Genomic DNA, 15,000 nt, shown 5'->3' on the forward strand with positions numbered 1-15,000 from the left:
GCGCGGCCCGTGATTATCCGTCCCCAGCAACAGCTGTGCGCGTTCACTGAGAATGCAAAGAAGTACCAGAAGATAATGCGGCATCGCTATTTATTACCCTATAATTAAAGTCCTGACAGCGTTTCTATTATAAAACCTTATTTGCAAGGGTTCATAACTCAGAGGCACATTTTTTTTTTTTCTTTTTTCCTTTCCTGCCCCAGCTTGCCATACTGGATCATTTAAAAAGTGTTTCGGTTAAATAAGGTTAGCTCGTTACGGGGTAAAATTCTCCAAGGTTGCTTCGTAAGGTGCTCCTTTCTGTCTGCAAACGAGGAGCTGCCAAATGCCCCAACTCGAGGATGTGTAAGGGGAAAAATATTTTTGCAAAATCGAAGATTCATGGAAATGTTTTAATATAATTCGCCTGGAAATTATTCCCATGAAAACAATTTGTTTAAAAGAAAATGCCCTCTGGTCTTTTCCACACAAACTAGTCTTGGGCTAGTACATGAGAACCAAACTTAAAAGTGACTATGAGCAGAAACGAGGCTGACTAATTCATTTCAACTGTCCTTACTGGAATAAAAAGCAAGGAGTAAACAGCCTGAATGGTGAAAGGTGAATTTAATTTTCAAAGCCCTTTAACTTTTAATAATCTGAGGAACAATATGGGAGGTACATTCTACCCTCGGTTATCCTGCCATAAATTCATTCAAGATTTATATTGGTGTAACAGAGAAGCAGAATTCGCTCCATGATTTCTAATGAACTGCTGGCTCGGTCTCTAAAACTGCAATTAGAAAAATCTAGCATCCTAATTCAGAACAGCTTTGAGCTAAGTCAGAGGTCTGGATGCTGAAAACACTGAGGGAAGCTCGTCTACACCGTGGCTCCTGCAGCACGACCAAAGCGGTGGCAGGAACGCTGGAAACGTTTTGCAAAAAAAACCTCCAGTTATTTTAGGATTTTCTTTTCCGTCATATGGGAAAAGTTGAGTCTCACATGGAAAAAAAACGTGCTCCCCGCACTCTCGGACACTAAGGTGCGACGACTGTAGGATTAGTTGCTTGGCCGGTTAGTGATGCAGGAGGCAAGAGAGTCACCAGCTCTGAGCCACCATCGAGCGGTTCTGGCAGCGGGCGCAAAAGCCCATTTGGCTTTAACTGGGTACTGAAACTTGTGTGGGAGCTGCCGTTCCTGTTTCAATGCACGTGAAATATTGGTAAATATGAAAGAAAATCAAGGGCTAACGCTGCATYTGACTCATGAGATCAGATCTCTGAGGTCATCGAGCAAGATCCCAGCCTGTCTCCACAAGCTTTTGAGTCCAAGCCTTTGAAGCAGCAGTGCAGGACACCTGGCTCTCACCTGAGCTTCCGAAACCACGGCGCACAACTCCTCAGGTTGCTTCACTCCGCAGCAGCACGGTGCGGGAAACACTAGTTTTGGGGGGAAATACTGCCACAAACTATCTAGAAATATCACATCATCCTTTCGACTGAGGATCTGGAAACAGGCCAGCGTAGCCCAGGACATGGGGCTGCCCTCGCAGACCTTGGGGACGCAGCAAGTGCGTGCTGCATGCTGCAAAGCTTCTGAGAGCCTGGACCTAAGTCCAGCGTTGGGGTGGGACATTCCCGTAATCCGCAGTGTCCAGCATGGGACTTCTTGCTCTAGAACATCTTTCCTCACCAAACTGAACCTAAGAGTGTATTTATACCCTCAGCTATGGGAGGGAGAAGAGCAGAGGAATCAGATCGGTTGTCCCTCCTGTGGTTTTGGGGGGGATATTTGTATTTTGTGTTAAAAAAAAATGGTCTTGTGCATTCATTAACTGGGTGTGTGCAGATTCCCTGATTTTTTTTGCCTGCTTTTAGGGAAATTTTCTGCGGGTGTTGGGTCTCCTGACAACCGCCCTGAAAAGCAACGAGGACCTTTCTAGCTGTATTCAAAATAAGGTCCTCACTCTTTCTAGGAAATGTTTTCCAAGTCACTTAAACTCAGAAAACTGAAGTGCTAAAGTGAGACTAGGGGAAATAAAACAACCTGAAGCTTATTACTTTCCTTACCTATGAAAGATCTCGACGCAAAGGCCTAGCCTTGGCCCTGAATTCATCCAGCTGCCGGAGCGGTGGCAGAAGAACTTCCTTCTGGTCAGAGAGGACCCACGAAGCTCTCAAATGCACATTTATTTAAAAAATTAATCCCCCATGCATAAAGCCTGCTGTTAAAAAATCCCTGATCAACACATGGACCCCAGCAGACCACCCAACGGAGGAGCGGGGAGAGCGCCCGGCCGCCGCGGGCTGACCGGGGTCAGCACTCGGCTCTGCCTTGCCTCCGCCGYGGTCGCCGCTCGAGAAGACGCAGCTTCGGTGCCGGGAGCCCCCGCGGGCAGCGTGCGCAGCGCCCGCCTGCCCCCGCGGACCTCCCTGCTTTCCCCCTCACTGGCTTGGAGAGCGACTCGCGGCGGGGCTTGGCCCAATCCTCTCCGTGCCTCGGTTTCCCCATCAATAAAGACCGAAAAATTCTGACGGGCCCTTGYGGGGCGAGGGAAGCCCGACCCTCACCCGCCCGCGAAGAGAGGTGCTGCTGGGCTTTCAACCGAAACAACTTACCGAGGAGCCTCCGTGCCTCTTCCCGCGAGAGAGCTGGAAATCCTGGAGCTGCCGTAACGTTTTATTATCATTTGCAAAGCAGATTCTGCTTCATCAGATAAAGGCACAATTGCATTCATTGACTCTGGCACGGGGATATGCAGAGTGATAAACACACAGATAGATGTACACACTTATACATGAATGAGATATGCTAATTAAAAATTGCAGTGGGCACTTTATTAAAAATTTATTGTACAATCTCCATCTTCAAAACATTTTACATCAACAAATATAGCAGCTTGACTGCTGGAATCGTAAGTGATTTATCTTTAAAAGGCTGTATTTGTAACGGGATGCAAAGATCCTTGATGAACTGCAGCTACTGGTTTTGATTGGAAGTATTTTGACCGTTATCTGTTTGTTCTCCATCCTTGAGAGAAATAAAACAAGTGTCTCAGCTTTCATTTTATCGGATAGATGGCACCACGTAGCATATTTCCCATGCTAGTTTGAATTACAGCTGTTTATCTTTCAGCTTTCTTTAAGATTAATTAAATGCAAATGTAACTCGGTGAATCATGGGATTACCTGCCAGACCCCTTATTAATACCTTCACTTAAAAAACCCCTGGTGCCAGCGAGCCATTAATTTGCAAAAAAAAAAAAAAAAATAGAAAAAGGAGAAGGAGAGGGGGGGAAGCGCGGGGCGACGCGGCGGCGGCTGCCGGGGAGCCGGGTCGTCCCCGGCACCTCCTCCCGGGCCCGGTGGCCCTCGGAGGACCCGGGCCGGCTCCAACGACAACCTGGCAACCCAGGTGGAAAAGCAGCCAAGCGCCCGCGTTTGAAGCCGCGGCTTGGCTGCCATCGCGCCGGCGAAAAGAAAGCACTCAGGCACCATGTCATCCAGTACAAAGGAGAAAAACAGATTCCACCGGAAATTCAATGTGGCACCACATATGGGATACATGAGTGCGGTTATACAACAGGCCACATTTTTTTTTCTTTTTTCTTTCTTTCTTTCTTTCTTTTTTTTTTTGAACAGGCTCCTGCATGTGATGCCGAGGACATGTGTAACCATCACAACGTCTCCACGAATCTGTATTTAATTTGAGCCGGGGTGGTGGCAGGGATTGGAGATCTGAAGCCGCCACAGGTTTGTGGCAGATGGCTCCGTGTCAGCTATGACAAGCAGCCAGGCTCGGCTTCCTCTGCAGATTTTCTTTGCTCTCTGATCAGGTAAATATGGGCACACTCTGGAAAGTTCTGCGATTCTGCCTTAGGCTGCAAGTTTGTGACTTAGCCCCATCTGTCGCAAATCTTCCCTCGCTTCCGCGGCGAGCAGAGCCCTGAATTTACCACGCAGCGCTGCCCAGGAGAAGCCGGCCGTCGCGCCCTGCGAGCGAGCAGAGAGGAGAGGGCGCGTGAGCAAGTTGGGCGCGCTCGGAGCTCGGGAACGCTGTGGGGAGCTGCTCCGAAACACGCTTACCCTGCGTTATTTGCTCATGGGGCGCATTTAACATCGCCCTTCCAAGCGGCAGGGGCCARAGCAGCACAGGAAGGTGACAAAAACACGGCACCTTATTTTTAAGCACCACCAGAACCAGTAACAACTCGGCAGTTCACAGGTGGGCTCCATTTTTGCTCTAGAAAAGCAACATCATCACATTATATATACGTATATATTTATATTTTCGGTGATAACTTTGCAAAGGTCTGAACAAATACTTTTCTATACCTTTTCTTAAGGCATAGAGCATGTATCAGCCAACAGTTCCTAAACAAGCAGAGATGGAACCAGCAAGAGTAGCGAGGTTCTCATATAAAGCAAGATCTTCCCATGAAGGAGAGCCAACAGACCAAGATATCAGCAGCAATATAATATCTTTTATGCTATAATCAACTTTCTTGTTTCTCRGGTCCTAAGAGCAGGACTGAAATAATTAATATTTATGTGGTCATCATTAGACTTCAGAGTTAACCTTTAGAATTTAACAAGACAGTTCATCCAATCAGACCTACCATTTCGCSATAGTTGGAGTCGAACAAACAGGACCGATTCGGTCAACATTTTAACAGTTTTAACACTACTTTAACAAAGAACTAGAGCTTGCTATTTGGCACAAAAACTGAGATTTCGAGTGCAAGAAAGCATAGTGATTTACAGAGCCAATTTGTACCGGGTCAGCTTTACTCTGGACCCAGCTCCTTCCCTTTGCAAGCGAATATAACATAGGAAAAGTCGAGCTGCAAACATGCTTGTAGTAAAGCATTTTCTTCAGCTTAAAACTCATTTCTTTCCTTCTATCTTTGAACAAAAAGAAAAACATCAAAYGTGGGATGCCGTTTTATACAAGACACGCTTTCCCTAGGAAAGGATGGTCCAGACCACACAGACCAACTGCAGCCACGGGAAAAGAGTTCCAGTCTCTCTTTCTCAAGGTAATTTGGATATATTTTACTGAAAAAAAAAGTTTTCATTCTTTCTGCAACTTTCCTTCAAAGTCAATCATATTYCTTTGACCCATTTCTCCATCTACCATTCTGCAGCAGCTGTGCTTCATCTGCCAGTTTTCATTTATTTTCTAAAACTAAATTGGAAGCTATCTAATATTGTTATAATAAAAAGTTCAAAGTCCTTGCGTTTATGCTGAAAGATGGACACAAAACTGCCTTTTCTTAATGAATTCTTTCTTCCTWCTCTGCAAACGTAGCCAACTGCTATGAGCTACGTACCAAAATCTGTGGTGTGCAGAAAGCCCCTGGATACATAGCCTGAGCCCAGAGAAAGCCAAGCCCTGGGAGAAGTTCAGGCACAGGAAAGGACAGTGGCTCCTCAGGGTCTCTCAGGCTGGTTACGTATTTTGCTGGGCCCCAAACTGACCTAGAAGGCTGCTCAAGCAGCCCCTGCTAGCTGATGYCTTCTGCAGTGAGGATTTGCACAACCTAGCACACCTCGCTCCACCACGGCTGTTTCCAAGCCCACGTGCAGCGCTAAGGCCTCAGGCTGGCCCCAAATGCAAAAGTTGTATTCCACGTTCCAGCAGATCCTCCCRCCCTGGGAAACATCCTCAGCTAGCTGGATCTTCAGCCATATCAGCAACACAGACGGGAATTAAAATTGTCCAAACTTTAGAACTGGCCTGGATACGGCCCCAAGCAACCTAATCCAACTTCGATGTTAGGTCAAACATTGAAGCTGGCCCTGCCTTGAGCAGAGGCTGGACCAGATGACCTCCAGAGGTCCTTTCCCAAATTATTCTGATTCTGTGGCCTAAATAAATAACCAAAGMCTTCTTTCACATAGGAAATCCTTACCTCACATACACTTTACTTACGGACTTGTCTCTAAGCAGCTCTTTCCAGCACTCACACGGAGACAGGAGAGCATTAACACACCACCCTGCACTCCAGAGTTCCCTGCCTGGAATAATGTTGCCCATACATACAGGCATATTTAGCATACTTCTGAAACCACTTAAAATTATGCTCAGTGCAAAATTAGCTTTGTAAGAGGAAACCACAAGTTTCCCACTTGTGCTTYCACATTTATACACCTGTACTCACTGCTAGGTAGGTGCAAGCAAAAAATCAATACTATGCCTTCTTTCTCTGTAAAACTGCTCTGCTGACGAGTGGAAGTCAGCAGGATGGACAGAAATATTTGCACTAGTCACACACTCTACAGACCTCTAAAATAATTTTATCAGCTTGGGACAAAAGATCTGGAGAACACTGTAAACAAACATCTGCTCAATACACATTTGTGGTTAAAAAAGTAAACAGCATGTTTGGCTGCCTGAGGAACAGGTTGAAAATTATCACAGAATACATAAATTGATGGCATGGTCTAGAATACATGGTAAAGTAATGATCAGCCCATCATGAGATAGCTCTCGAGCAATTGAAAGGGCTGAATGATGGGAGACGAGAACATAAACACAGAATAACGTTCATGAGGGGAGACTGAAAAGACCAGCATACTGTGTTTGACAAATGTTTATAAAATAATGAATGGCATCAAAAAGATGGATTGGGAGCTTCTGTTTGCAGGTGAATGGCTCAAGAATGAGGAGGCCCTCAGTGAAAATGAACATAGGGACACTACGCCGATTATAGGAATGCTTTTAGCTATGTGTGCGATCACGCAGTGAAGCTCCTTGCTGTGGAAAGCCATCGAAGACAAGAACCCAGGATCCTAAGGGCCTGACTTCCAATGGGCAACTACTATACACAGAACAACAGCTAATTCTAAAACAAAATTATGAGAGTTTATAAAATTTCCAATTCCAGTGTTAATCTCTAATTTTGAAAGACCAAGAGAAGACCTTTCATACCCTATTTCTACCTATGTCCAGGACCCAATACCTTCTCCCACTAAACACGTGATGTGCTGTGAAATGAATGGCAGGAGAATGGATTTTGCAGGGGAATAGGTCGGAGTAAGGATAGAGGAAATGCAGGAATCTCCCCCAGCTCCAGTTTATGTGGCCTGCATGAGGACTATGAGGAACTGCTGCACGTTGCTAAGAATGTCTCCTGCCACCTTCCTAGCTATGCTGAAATACTCAAGCTGGATGGAAAACAATTTTCCTGTCTACCTCAGTTTTCCTGGAATATCAAAAACATTGCTTTATCTGAATTATAGCGAAAAGAAAAAGGGGAGGGAATGAAAATTTTGTTAAAACTGCCCTATACAGCCAAATCCTGAGACTGGAAACAATTCAAATGTCTAAGGTCTAAAGCGAGATCTCAATTTGATTTTACAGTAGTTTAATCCCTTTGAATTCGGGAGAGGCACTTAACTGGTGCAAGTGAGTGGTGCAAGTGAGAAAAACCCTATGCCGTGTCTCTTTCCACGGGCAGGTGAGCTTCTGGAGCATGATGGAAAGAATAAGATGAATGCCAGAAAGTGGGCCGAATTCTTTTCTCCATGAAACAAGCCTGAGTGAGAGGAGATTTTTTTCTGTAGGAACCCGAGCCGACAGCACGTCAGCCGGCACTCATTCAGCCGGGAGGGCTGGGGGAGATTATTTAAAGTTGTCAGCTCCATGCCTGGCTTTTGGCAACTCTTCTTGTCCCTTTCTACTGTATACTTTTTTATACATACTGTTTTAAATTAAGAAACTGAACGGAGGGAACTGAAAGGTAAATGTAAAGCAAATAATGCAGAAACAAATGTTTTGTCGTGTTTTAAAAAAAGCCTCACTTGAAGAGCTGGCCAACACTGGCAGGTCCYATGGCATCCTCCAAGGGAAACTCATGCCCTAAAGTTGCTCTTTGCTTCATTCTGACGCTTAGTTTGGCAACCACAAGTACCCAGAACCAAAGAGGAACTTTTGATTCATTAAAACTAGACCRTTCTAGTCTAGAACAAATTCCTGGTAACCACTAAGGTGTGCTTCCCACAGATCTCCTTCTTCTGTTAACAGCCGGCGGAGGGCAATACCAAGTTCAAATGAGCCTTCGGTGCCACAAAAACACACAGGCTGAGTAATACATCACTTGGAAAGGTTTTCATAGRTGCTTACGTTATGTACATTTTTAAAGGTCTGCAAGCCTGGATCTGCTTCGTTGAGTTAAGCCATTGCGATTTAATGTGTTGGTCTGCGCATTTTCAGCGGGATATTGCACCGTGTGCCRGAACCTAACCTGACTGCCTTACCGCCAGGCATCTTCCCTTCGCCCTAGCTCCATCAGCACAAGCACTGAGGCCGGCTGAAGGAGTAACTGTCTGTTATTCAGAGCCATCTGAACATTTTGGATATCCTTACTAATAAAAAAAGCAACAATATGTAGCAAGATAACTCAAGGTACTTCTGATCGTGATCACTTCCCGATCTCTAAAGCAGAATCCCCAAATAGCGAGGTACTATTTGCTTTTAAAGCATTTTTTCCTTTCTTTTCAAGAATCCACAGCTATCCGATAAACTTCAGATATGCAGCACGTCGGAAAGATTTCTGAGAGAGAAGTAGCCGGGTACTACGTGTTGCTGTGCTAGGGGCTGCTTTTTCTATCCCACCACAGAACAGGATATTATTCCCATCTCTGCAAACCCAATTCTGCACCATTCAGGGTCTCACTAAAGAGTGAGAMCAGCTTCCTCAGAGCAGCATCCTTCTAGCTACAATTACACTCACAGTACTTGTCCAAGTTAGCGGGTTTTTTAGAAGGTTTTCACGGTGAGTTTAGTTGCAAAATAAAGAATTAGCCTGTGCGGGCGCAGGCACAACAAGACAACCCTGATAACAYTCTCAGAACCCACCCAAAGCCGATTAAAGACAACAGGGGGCTGTCCACCGGCCCTGCAGGCTCTGGATCRGGCCCTGGTCTCCCCTTTTGGGARCGGTGCCCCCTTCAACATATTTGCRACCTGTTGCACRCAGAAGTTCAGACGGCCACAACTTCACAGCGGAGCCACGCTGTTAACAACGCACGGGGTGAAGGCRCCAGCGGCAGGACAAACACCTTTAATTTTGTGGGAATTTGTCCAAATAATTCCGGGGAATGGGTTTGTTTTTTTCCTTTCAAAGAAGGCACTTGGAGCAAGTGAGGCATTTAGCTTACGGGACCGCACACGCACCGCTCCCTGTGCCACTTTGTAAAACTCTGCTCGTTTCATCTCCAAACTTGTTCTCYCGTGACTTCGCAGCCCTGGCTTCAGGGAGGAGCCGGGGAGCCGCGTGCACAGCGAGGATCCGCGGGAACACAAGGAACCGCCGAGCTCGAAGCCCTGGCGAACGCCAACGTAACCGTTTAAGGCCTGTTTTCGCTTTGAAGGCACCGTGCCTAACTCTGCAATCCTACTGACTCAAGAAGTAATGCTGAACGCTGGAAGTGTTCAGTCAGCATTTTAAACTATTATGAGCTACCTTCTGAACCATTGCCAAGTTAATAGACAATGAAAGATAATGAGCTTGAAATTGGGTGTTAAATTGCATTTTTGGTTCTCTCCTTTTTTTTTTTCCTTGAAGTTTAACTGTTTCCTGCAGAAACATCATCATCTTTGATGTATCATTATGCAAATGTCTATTTTTAGGTCACTGCGAAAGTCGACCACGGGTGAAACTCTCCCGGCTCGCTACACGCGTGCGGGAGAGGGCAGAGGCAGCCAACGCACGGCAGGACCCAGGCGGGCAGGAGCGTGGGAAAAAGGCCAGTCCTGGCAGAGGCGAAAGCGGCCAGATTAGGAGGGAGATCACGCAACCTCTGATTCACAAAAATGCTACCTGAAATGCCTTGGTCATGCAAGGGGAGTGCGCCTCTACCCTGGTCACAACGTATCCAGGACTGTAAAAGTCATTCCCGAGCAGTCGGTGGTGCAAGCTGACATATAAGCGTGCAAGAATGTAGTGGGTGTTTTATATAAGCCTCATCACGTAATAATAGCTTTTCACTGAAATAACATAAAATTTAGAGCATTATCTACATTCACATAATGCAAAAATAAAGTTGTATCCCTAGCATTACAAATGTGCATCTGAAAGACAGCCTGGCATCCAGCGCCYGATCAAAACTAGAATGGTCGGTCTACCACTTAAACTCTATCTTCTCTAAATAAATAACTGTAAAGAAGAAGGCAGGATAAATACCAATAAATTATACTTCTAGAAAACTTTATGTTCACCATACTTTAAAAAAGCAAACTTTTAACTCATTGAAGCAAGGACTTAAAATAGTCGTGATTATCAAAATAATTCAAATATTTCCAAAAGGCAGAGACCTGATACCAGTCACTTGCATTTTTTTGAGAAGTGGAGATCAAAATAGGATAGGAAGGTAGGCTTATCCTCATTAGTATAATTGTAGTATCTTTCTTTTATTTTCCTTTTAAACTAATGAGTTGCATTAATCCAGGTTCATTTTTATAAGCCTCTTGGGTCCAAATGTAAAGGACAGTCATTTTAGAAAACAATAAATTAAAAAAAAAGCATGTAGCATGCATTAAGTGCACGTATTTCATAAGACCTAGGTTAAYACAACTGGCATCTAGTTTAATTAATCCTTGTTAGTGTAACAACTAATATCCCTCCCTAGCATGTTTCCTTTAAACATTAGTATGTTAATTAAATGTTGTTTTTTTAAGGTTTTTTTCTCCCCTTTGTACTTCAATATGGCATTATATCATGTAAAACTATTCCAAACAACTACCTTATAGAGATGTTTCCTTACAATATCTGGTCTCTTGCAGAAATTCTGAAGCCTTTTAAAAAGCTGTTCAGGTGTAGAATACAGATATTCAGCTGCAGGAAAAACAGATACATTTTTAATGAAACAAAAACCTCAAAGCACACACTCGATATTAGTCACTTTACTAATTAAAAATGCATATTGCTCTGTGCCGCCTCGTGTTTTACATTATTTAAGCATGATTTTATAAGGTTACCTCAGCTCACAAGGATGTTTAATGCTAAATAAGACTGTGTAGTTGTGCTGTTTAGACATCTCCTTTGGGTGATTAAAATACATTATTCTAATGTAACACAATGCATATGTGATACATTTAGTGATGAGATTTTTCAAAGAACTGGTCCTACATTAGTGTGTATCCTGTACCACAGTTGCATACTATTAAGTCTTAAATTTTTTAAATAATTTGGTGTGATTTCCAGGCCTCCATTTTTTTCCGCGCATCAAAAAAATCTGCAAACCATTGCAGCATCACTGACCTTTTTACAAAAATCTATCATTATGGGTTGTGTACGCTAACAATGAAGAATGCTATTTCAAAACTTGCTTTTGTGTTATCTTAAAAGAACAGATGGTAAATATAAACTTCGTCTAATGTATTAAAACACATAAAATTTTCCTTAACACTAACATGCTGGCTTGCCAAATAAACAATTGCTTTTGCTCAAGTTTATTCTCAAACTTTATATTTCAGCATGAATCACGTATTACATTTCAACAAAAAGACCGTGCAGCAGAGCAGCTACCTGGAAATATCTCTGGGTACACCAAGGCTTTGGGACACAGCGGATAACAGCCGCAGTACACAGCTTCCACCCTGCAGATTAAAAATAGTAAATATATGAACAAGACTTTAGCGAGCCAAAAACTTATTYCGGTGCAAGAGTATGGAGGTTGACTACATATAGCACAAGTAAAACATTTCTCTGCTCAGCAGCACAATCCTTCTAAATGCCAAAGTTGCTCTTTTTAAAGAAAATTTTATTGATCATATGAATTACATAGAACAGAACAGCGAGCATATGTTTTGTGCGCTGAATAAATCAAAGCGCAGCTCTGCATTTTTTTGTTTTTTAAATACTGTTTAACACATTTTATAATCAGCAGACAGACACATGTAACAACATGGTGAAGTATGGACGGCTTTTCTTAATAACGCCGCAGGAAAAGCAGGGCGCCCGTAGGCACGCGTGCCCGCACGTGTGCGTGCCCGTGCTCCCAGAGGCGTGCAAGCAGCGTTACCTGGCAGGGCCGAGAGTCCAAAGGTTACAGCTCAACGCAGCTCGGGAGCGACTTGCAGCATGCTTCGGGCTGGGGTCTTTCAGCTTAYGCACCCGATTTTGATCATTTCCATTATTTTTCAGGGCATAAACTTTTTGTATTTTTTCATAAATACCGTTGAGATTCCTTTGCCAAAGCGTGCGACGCTTCGTGCTTTYGTTTGCTCAAGGAACAATTCACGTATCTGCCGTAACATCAAACCCAAGTACTTTAAAATTGCGACACGATGGCACAAAGTTTTCTGGTAGCAAATCTAAAGAGAAGTCATCCTATTCCTGCTTGCGTTTGAATAGCTGAACGGGTTAAAACATCAACTTTTCCGTTTATTTTTTTTGCATAATGACCATTGATCTGACATAATGTCCCTCTGAAGATACAACTGTAATTTCTGTTGGCCAGAAATTACATAGTGAAATTCAAAACACTTCTTAAAATATGTTTATTTTATGAGAGTCTTTGAATTTCCTCCAACATGTGGCCATACGAGGACTTTATTTTTAACTTCAGCTTCCCTCAGTCCCTCGATAAAAATCTGAAATCCTGTCGATGTTCACCTTTTTATGTTCAGTGACAATGCTAAAGGCTTTCACTGTGTTCAAGTGCGTATTGGCTTTGTTGCTTTATTACAGGCAGCCAGTCTAGCCCAGAATGAACTGTTTCCTTTAGTTCTACTCAGCGTTGAACARGAACAAAAATAAAATAAAGAATAACACAGTCAGCTTCCATACTAGACAACTATGCTTATCCACAAAACACAAAGATATACATTTCTCTGCAAATGCTTTGCTAAGTAACGGTTGCTATTTTTTTCCTAAACTTTTAAAATTTGTAATTTATGTTTTTTTAAATAACATATGCACTTCAGATTGCATTTTAAACATTAACAACAATTTCAAAGTGTACATCGTCTAGCACTATATTTTTTACCAAAGGGAAATGTTTCTGATGTGTGATTTAATTGATGATTTCAGTTCTTAAATATTGTGTCATATGTCAAAGCAAATAGATTTTTAAAGTTTTCTTTAATCTTGAAAAAAAAAAAGAGTGAAACTGTGGACATTTCAGTAATAGCTTAGATCACTAAGTTATGTTAAAATATTTGCTTTTTAATCATATCATCTGGATGAAAAAAAGAAAAAGAAAAAGAGCAGCTCCCTAAAACAGAACTGCAGGCCAGGATGCGATCTGAGTCATCACTTGAGCGCGCGACTTCCCCTTACGAAAACCTCCATCTATCTGGATCACGAATTAGTAAAATCGGGATTCAATACCTCTGCAGTTTGCTGGACACAAGTTGAGGTTTGGAATTCTTTCATTTGCAAACGAGCTGATTTACATAGGCTTTCTCCACCTTTTCACAGGGAAGCTTCAGCGCCTCTCGGAGGGGCTCGGCTCGCGGCGCGGGGAGCCCCGCTCCCCGCCGGACCGACGACACCACCTCAGCTCGCCAGCCCCACGGGTCGAACCGACCCGGGCCGAGCGCTCCCTCCGCAGGCACGCGGAGGCTCGCGACCAAATACCGAAAGAGAAGCACTGCAAAATCCCCCTGTTTGGGTCATTTTCCAGAAAAGTATCGTATCATGACAATAATGCAAWTTTTCCCCCTTTCACTTCTTAAGCACTACTAGTTAAATAATAAATAGAACTCCAATTGATCCATCGTTAAAATGGCTAGCAAATGACCTTTTTATTCCAATTAACAAATCATCTGCTAAATCTATGAATCTTAATATTCAGATCTATTCACTTCAATTCATACAATTTATCTGCAAATAGTTGTTGGGCTTTTGATTCTAAATATAATTAGCTGATAATTTTGCTTGGCTGAATTACTTTTCTGGAGGGCCTGCTAAGGCTCTCAGTCGCATTATCTAGCAATAATGAATCTGATAGGTGAAATTTTTTACTGTAATGAGGATGAGACACAGTTGTGACACCTGAGTCTAGTAATAACAGAAGACTGCTAATTATCGACAGCACTTTTTTGTGTGATGCACAGAGAAAAAAAAATCCCTCATTATTAAAAAATAAAAAGTTACAATTATAAGTGACACCGGAGGAGAGTAAATAAAATGGAGTGATTAAAACATTGCTGCTTTAAGGGTGTTTTTAATTAAGTGGAAATGCTAATGTTGTYATACTTAGCAGATGGGATTAAAATTAGTTATTGTAAGTAACTCATATTTTATGTTATGGTTTCCACAGCATGTCTACAAGATCTAAGAAAGTGATACATTCCATAAGACATTTAAAAAATGAAATTCTCATAGTCTTTACAGCTCATAATAATGAACATCATGAATAAACTATTGAAAAAAAAAAATCCTGCCAAGGATTTTACCATAGTGACTTAACTAGCCTGGAATGTAACCATCATGTACTGGGCTGCTGGAATCACACCGCTGGCCTGCCTTTGTCTTTTGCTGATCGTTGCATTTCTTATTTCCTTCGCACTCAACAATAACAGAAGTTTGGTGCGTGGGCAGGCGGCCAACGTCAAGCGTGGTGTCAAGAAGGTACCGCCTTGGCGCAAGGCAAGGCGATGACCACCCACCAAGGTGATGTTCTGAACGAAAGCACACGATGCATCGTGTAACTGCAGATAAAAAAACTAATTGCACACTTTCTCCTACTTTATTTGTGTAAAATTTTCCATCTGTTACATCTAAAGATGTCTAAACTGTTAGTATCAAACCTGCATTCAGCTGCCAGCTGTGCACATTAAGGATTGCAAAACACTAAGTAAATGAGGCAGCATAAAACCGAGTAGTACTGGTCCATCTGCCCAGTAGTAGTAGGGACCCCCATACCTGGTCCTTTTAAAGCACCACACTGCTGCTCAAATTGATAAGGAAAATACTTAATAACGTGCTTTAAGAGTCTTGGTTTAGAAAGCTCAATTTGCATTTGCTATCATGACTTCTAAGTATCAGAATCTGCCTACTACTAG

The 15,000-nt window shown here is 43.0% G+C and overlaps 1 protein-coding gene across 11 annotated transcripts in view; it reads right to left on the reverse strand.

Annotated features, from left to right (window-relative positions):
• Window positions 1-2,797: 2,797 nt before the first annotated feature.
• Window positions 2,798-15,000, reverse strand: part of QTMAN (queuosine-tRNA mannosyltransferase) — a 187,980-nt gene continuing 175,777 nt past the window's right edge. For 7 of the 11 annotated variants that reach the window (XM_085308468.1, XM_085308434.1, XM_085308441.1 and 4 more), the window contains 3 exons: window positions 11,516-11,586; window positions 10,731-10,822; window positions 2,798-3,974 (listed from right to left, as the gene is read on the reverse strand). In XM_085308468.1, the coding sequence (XP_085164594.1) occupies window positions 3,858-3,974; window positions 10,731-10,822; window positions 11,516-11,586 (280 nt within the window). In that variant the 3' untranslated portion in view covers window positions 2,798-3,857. Of the gene's footprint in view, window positions 4,225-10,730; window positions 10,823-11,515; window positions 11,587-15,000 lie in introns of all 11 variants that reach the window. The other 4 variants (XM_085308475.1, XM_085308449.1, XR_014896281.1 and 1 more) reach the window with 3 other exon arrangements.

Source organism: Rhea americana, unplaced genomic scaffold (assembly GCF_003343005.1).
Source record: "Rhea americana isolate MKP2758 unplaced genomic scaffold, rheAme1 scaffold_105, whole genome shotgun sequence".
NCBI classification, from domain to species: domain Eukaryota; kingdom Metazoa; phylum Chordata; class Aves; order Rheiformes; family Rheidae; genus Rhea; species Rhea americana.